The following is a 6129-nucleotide window of genomic DNA, read 5'->3' on the forward strand; positions in this document are numbered from 1 at the left end:
GACTGTGTTGTTGTGATGACATAAGACAGCTAGCAACAGCCGCAGCCTGTGCTATGGATGTACTCTCCACCCGTTCGCCCTTGTGGCCTGCAGTTCCGGTATCATCCAGTAGGGGGCAGCACTGCTGTTTCCAAGCGTGTTGTTAGCGGTGCGGAGGGGGATGCCCCTGAAATGGAGAAATTGATTGCTGGAAAGGGGAATGGCAATAAATCAAGCAGAAGAGCAAATGTAGAAAACGCTGTTCTTGTTTATGTCTAACAGGCGGAATAGAATAAATGTGCTCTATTTTTCAGTTGGTTTGAATGCAAATTTGATTGAATTTCGCATGCATTGTCAGTCTCTCTAGTTGGCGCCTAATTTCTGGAGGGGAAAAAAGGGAAAACAAGTGGATGGCTTTATGAAATGTTTTTGTCTTTACTTATTTATTTAATTATCTTTTCTTCTCTTTCTTCCTTTTCTGTTTTTGTTCAGACAACCCCATAGACCTCTAGTTCTTTTAAAACAAAGTCAAACATCCTGCATAAACAATATTATTAATTTCCAATAATAAAATAGCCTCTTATACTCTTATACTACATTTTTAACTATATCCAGCTTCTTCTCCATTCCAACTTCTACCACTTCTACTGACTACTTTCCCGTAATGTCTTCTCTTCCTCTTCCTCTTCCTCCTGTCCTCTGCATGTCCTCCCTGCTCTGGTTGGTTGGTGGGGGGGGGGTCCGTATGGCAGCACTCTGGAGGACCTGTGGAGCTCCGTGTGGGTCTAACAGGGTCTAATCGCTCTGGCCATCTGCCTGGACCTGAGCTCCGGTCTGGCATGGCTGACCACCGGGCTGAAGGACACGGGTCCGGCCTGCCAGGGCGTCAGGACGGGCTGCTGAGCGGAGCCAGGTCACGTGAGGCCCTCCGAGCCCACAGAGCCCAGAGCTCCAGGACTCTGGTGGAGGATCGGCCCTTCACTCTAGAGCTCCAGGACTCTGGTGGAGGAGGATGGGCCCTTCACTCCAGAGCTCCAGGACTCTGGTGGAGGAGGATGGGCCCTTCACTCCAGAGCTCCAGGACTCTGGTGGAGGAGGATCGGCCCTTCACTCCAGAGCTCCAGGACTCTGGTGGAGGATCGGCCCTTCATTTTAGTTTCATTTTGTTTTATTAGACCAAAAACAAGATAACGTAGTACAAATGGGAGTTCATCTGGCTGCCAGGGGTCAGCGTTTGACATTTAGGATAAAAATACTGTTCTAGAATAAAAAGGCTCAAACATTCAATATATAAACGGATTTATCAAATTCAATAATGATTTGAAAAGTTATTTAATTCTGGTTGCGTCAAATACTCAAACTAGTCAGCGTAAGAAAGAGGCTGTTGAACCGGGCGGGGGGCTGTGGTTTGCACATCTGTTTCAGAATATGGTTGCACTTAAAAAACAGGGTATAGGGTGTGCTGGATAAATACTTAACTTAAACCCTCTGTTTAAGTTAATTTGTTCCACCTTTCAAAGATTTTCTTCCTGCCACCTCAACCTGTCCTCTGCATGTTCTCCCTGCGTTTCCATTTCCATTTCGGGCATTTGGCAGAAGCTTTTATCCAAAAGAAGACCTACAATAAGTAAATTTGTCAGAAGCAGAAGAAACAATATATCGCTGTCGGTACAGTAAGGATGTTCATAGAACCAAGTGCAAAGCATGAACAATCGCTAGGTTAACCCATTCCCTGTATTCAACAAAGATAGCTAGGATAAGATGCTACACAACTAAGTACTATAACTAAGAAAATAAGTGCATACATTAAATGCTGGGACGTTACAACACACGTCCTGGCGTCAGGAAGCCAAACTTCAAGTATGCGCGTCACTATTGACTGACAACGCTGCGCATCAGTTGACATCGTTATAATCCCCCCTTAATGAAATAATTTTAGAATACTCATATTTCAAAAAATAGATGGATGTGTATTATGTATTGATATGTCACCTCGTGGTAGAACCACACTCTCAGCCCCTCTTGAGCTGCGTACTATGGCCTCAGAACCTCAGCAAGCCAACAGCTCCACCTGCAAGCATCTGCGGCACACACACACACACACACACACACACACACACACACACACACACACACACACACACACACACACACACACACACACACACACACACACACACACACACACACACACACACACACACACACACACACACACACACACACACACACACGTTGAACAAGCTTCAGTGTCCGCTGTCCCCGTGCAGCCGGCCTGGGGGAGCGGTGTTAAGCAGCTGATTAAAGGAGAGATTTATATCCTAAAACCATTAGCGGGGCCACAGGGACCCCCAGTACACCGGCCCCAGGGCCCTTGGCAGTGAGGCCTGGAGAGAGGGGGACACCACAGCCGGACAGGCCTTCAGCAGGTGTGTGTACACACGCCTTCAGGCTATGATCCGGCTGACAGTCAGATATCAGGGCGGCTTGAGTCAGAGCAGAGTGGTGGTGAATATAGGACTTATGTATCACCCCACCAGACTGTGTCACCCCACCAGACTGTATCACCCCACCAGACTGTATCACCCCACCAGACTGTATCACCCCACCAGACTGTGTCACCCCACCAGACTGCGTCACCCCACCAGACTGTGTCACCCCAGCAGACTGTGTCACCCCACCAGACTGTATCACCCCACCAGACTGTATCACCCCACCAGACTGTATCACCCCACCAGACTGTGTCACCCCACCAGACTGTATCACCCCACCAGACTGTGTCACCCCACCAGACTGTATCACCCCACCAGACTGTATCACCCCACCAGACTGTATCACCCCACCAGCCACTCACCCCACAATCTCCCTCTGGCTGTAGGGGTGATACAGTCCGTTGGGGTGATGCCCCACTATCTCCCTCTCACCCTCTCTCTCTCCGCTCTCTCCTTCTCTTGCTCTCCTTCTCTCTCACTCTCCTTCTCACTCTCCTTCTCTCTCTCCCTCTCTCTCTCTCTCCCTCTCTCTCTCTCTCTCTCTCTCTCTCTCTCTCTCTCTCTCTCTCTCTCTCTCTCTCTCTCTCTCTCTCTCTCTCTCTCTCTGTCTCTGTCTCTCTGTGTCTCTCTCTCTCTGTCTCTCTCTCTCTGTGTCTCTCTCTCTCTGTCTCTCTCTCTCTCTCTCTGTCTCTCTCTGTCTCTCTGTGTCTCTCTGTCTCTCTCTCTCTGTGTCTCTCTCTGTGTCTCTCTGTCTCTCTCTCTCTGTCTCTCTCTGTGTCTCTCTCTGTGTCTGTCTCTCTCTGTCTCTCTGTCTCTCTCTCTCTCTCTCTCTCTCTCTCTCTCTCTCTCTCTCTCTCTCTCTCTCTCTCTCTCTCTCTCTCTCTCTCTCTCTCTCTCTCTCTCTCTCTCTCTCTCTCTCTCTCTCTCTCTGTGTGTGTTGATGGTAATTTGGCGTCCCCCCTGAGAGGCGGCGGGGTCTTCTGTGTGTGCGTGCTAATTGGTGGACGTGCTTGTCGCCCGCGTCGCCGGGGGGGGGGGTTGAGGGTGGTCCCGTTCACAGGGCAGCCTACTGGGGGGGTTTAGTCGGGGCTAAGTGGGAGCTTCTTTTGTACGCTGTTTATCAGGGGGCCAGGCCGGTGGGGGGGCCCGCGGGGGCTCTTTGTCCAGGAGATGTAGTGCTAAATGGAGGCAGATGGTCCCACCCCCCCCCCCCCCCCCCCCCCCCCCCCCCCCCACGTGACGACGGCTCCTCTGAGATGCAGTTGACCAGAGGGGGGGGGGGGGGGGGTGGGGGGGCGATCCTGTCTCCCTCGGTCGCGCAGGGTCGTGGCCCCCTCCGTCTGCCTCTTGTTAGCGCCCTCAATGGGGGCCGTGGGCCCTCCTGTCTGGGGGTTGGGGGAAGCGTCGCCAGGGAAACGATGAACCACGCGGCTCTCCCCACAGTTCATCCCAGGAGGACTGGGAGGGGGCGTGTCTCTGGCGCCGATGTCATCGGTGGAGACCGCTAAATGCTGTTTGATTGACACCCAGGGGGCGTGTCTGACCCCCCCCCGCCCCCCCCCCCCCCCCCCCCCCCCCCCCCCCCCCCCCCCCCCCCCCACCCCCCACACACACACACACACACACCCTGATGGCGTTCCAGTCAGCTGGGATAATGGACTGTCTGTGGCCTGACCCCTTCCTTTCTCTGACATTTAGTCCCCCCTGCTCGCAGTCGGCACGTATGGGGTAATTAACAGGATTTATTAGGAGCTTCTCAGGACGTGTTGCTTGTTGTTTTATGGAGGACGGGGGGGCGGTGGTACCCTTGACATTGCTATTTTGTGTCTTCTCTGCTAAAGGCCCACGGAAGACGACTTCATGCTGGGTTTGGTTCTGTCTGTGTCCACGGGGAGGAAGGACACAAAGCCTTTACTCTACTCACTACTAGATATTACAAATACCAGCCGGCAGAGTCACGTCCTTCACCCATTCTGCCAAAGAGCATGACGTGGCTTGCACCACGGATGCCAACGGTTCCACCAAAGGTGAACTGGTCACCTTTGGTGAAGTCTTTGTACAGCTATGACCACGTTCTTTACCAACCAAACCGACTTTCTGACCTCAACGGGGCCCTGCCGGCCAGAGCGCTGGTTCTCTTCTGGTCTTCAGATCTTCTGCAGAATCTGAGAAGGAAGGAAGGGATTTCTGCCAAGTGTTGATGAGATGTTGAGGTTAAGCCAGGAGAGACCCTAGGCCAGCTGGACCAGCCAGGTGGTCCTCTAAGGTGCAGGTGTCCATGTCCTCCTCGTCTGTTCACCATCCCCCCCTTCCTCCCTGCAGGTTTGCGGGGCGCACAGTGAGCTCTGGGGCGCTGGTCCTGGTGACGGTGGAGAAGAGGGAGGCTGCCGACGCCACCATCACCGTCAACACCGACAAGAGCGTCATGGCCTCCATGCTGCTGAGGGACCTCAAGCAAGCCCTTGCCTCCGCATAGGGACGGACACACACACACATACACACACACACACACACACATAACACACACACACACACACACACACACACACACACACACACTTGTCAATACACTCCCTGTCCAGCTCCCTGATGGACGCGTGATGAAGGATCCGTCTTCAGTGTTGTGAAGTCTGCAGTGACTCGGGTTTCTCTGTTTGTTGTCCGGCTAGTGTTTCAGAGGGGAGGGCCATGTGACGCCACGACATGTAGGAGGTCATAGGTCAAATGTTATACATGTAGCCCATTTAGAGCTGGAGAACGAAAGTGCCAAGGTGTTGTATTTCATTGGATCCCATTTGTCACGATTTCTGGAATCTACACTTAATTGTTCCTGATGATCATGAAGAGGCTTCCCCTCTTGAGTACTTGAGATTGTATGTCAGGGTTGGCTTGAAGCACATTGACGTTAATTTCAATGAATTCCGAGGTTATAGTTAGAAAAATCTCTAGCGTTTCTGTCCGCCGAGTAGATTTTTATAGTTCTATATATTGTAGACGACCTCTGTTGTTGGTTGATCTTCATGTTTTCAGTACTGCCATTTTTACTGATCAATGTTGCAGTCATAGATACTTAATTTCAAGCAATTCTTTGGGATTTTTGACCAAACCGTACGTTCTTCGATGGAAGATGTACTTTGAAATACTAAGTAAAGACCATAGCATTTCAGACGCATCACTTCGCACAAGGGGGAAACCGTTTCACATTGTGACATGTTGTTTAATTTTCGTGTTGTTGACGTTCTGTTTGAACTCTGAATGTCCCCCAAGTAATATCTCTAAAGTGCCTTTCTGAGTAATTAAAAAGTAGTTTTTCTAGAAATACAGTTTATTCAACAGAAACATGTCTCTGTATCTGCATTACTCATACTTCAAAATAAACATTTGAATTAGGACAGAAAAACAAGGATAAAATGATGTTGTGCTTTGTGTCCTTTATTTCTTTATTTAGTTTAATTTGGGTACTGCTGATATCCTCATTGACAACCTTTTTTTGTGAAGCTGTCATGGACATCAGATATGAAAAGTGATGTGTACAATTCTTCATCTCATTAATTCTTCTGTCATTAATTATTGATGTGAACTATTTATAATTGTCTTCTGGTTTAAGTTAAACTGCTAAATGTACCCCCAAAAAATTATCCTGGACTATCCTTTCCTA

At 50.0% G+C, this 6129-nt stretch overlaps 1 protein-coding gene across 4 annotated transcripts in view; it reads left to right on the forward strand.

Annotated features, from left to right (window-relative positions):
* The window catches only part of ap3b1a (adaptor related protein complex 3 subunit beta 1a), a 51585-nt gene extending 45700 nt beyond the window's left edge, over positions 1 to 5885 (forward strand). For all 4 annotated transcript variants that reach the window (XM_030353669.1, XM_030353670.1, XM_030353668.1 and 1 more), the window contains exon 27: positions 4794 to 5885. In XM_030353669.1, the coding sequence (XP_030209529.1) occupies positions 4794 to 4947 (154 nt within the window). In that variant the 3' untranslated portion in view covers positions 4948 to 5885. The remainder of the gene's footprint in view (positions 1 to 4793) is intronic.
* The last annotated feature ends 244 nt before the right edge of the window (positions 5886 to 6129 follow it).

Source organism: Gadus morhua, chromosome 4, assembly GCF_902167405.1.
Source record: "Gadus morhua chromosome 4, gadMor3.0, whole genome shotgun sequence".
Taxonomy (NCBI): domain Eukaryota; kingdom Metazoa; phylum Chordata; class Actinopteri; order Gadiformes; family Gadidae; genus Gadus; species Gadus morhua.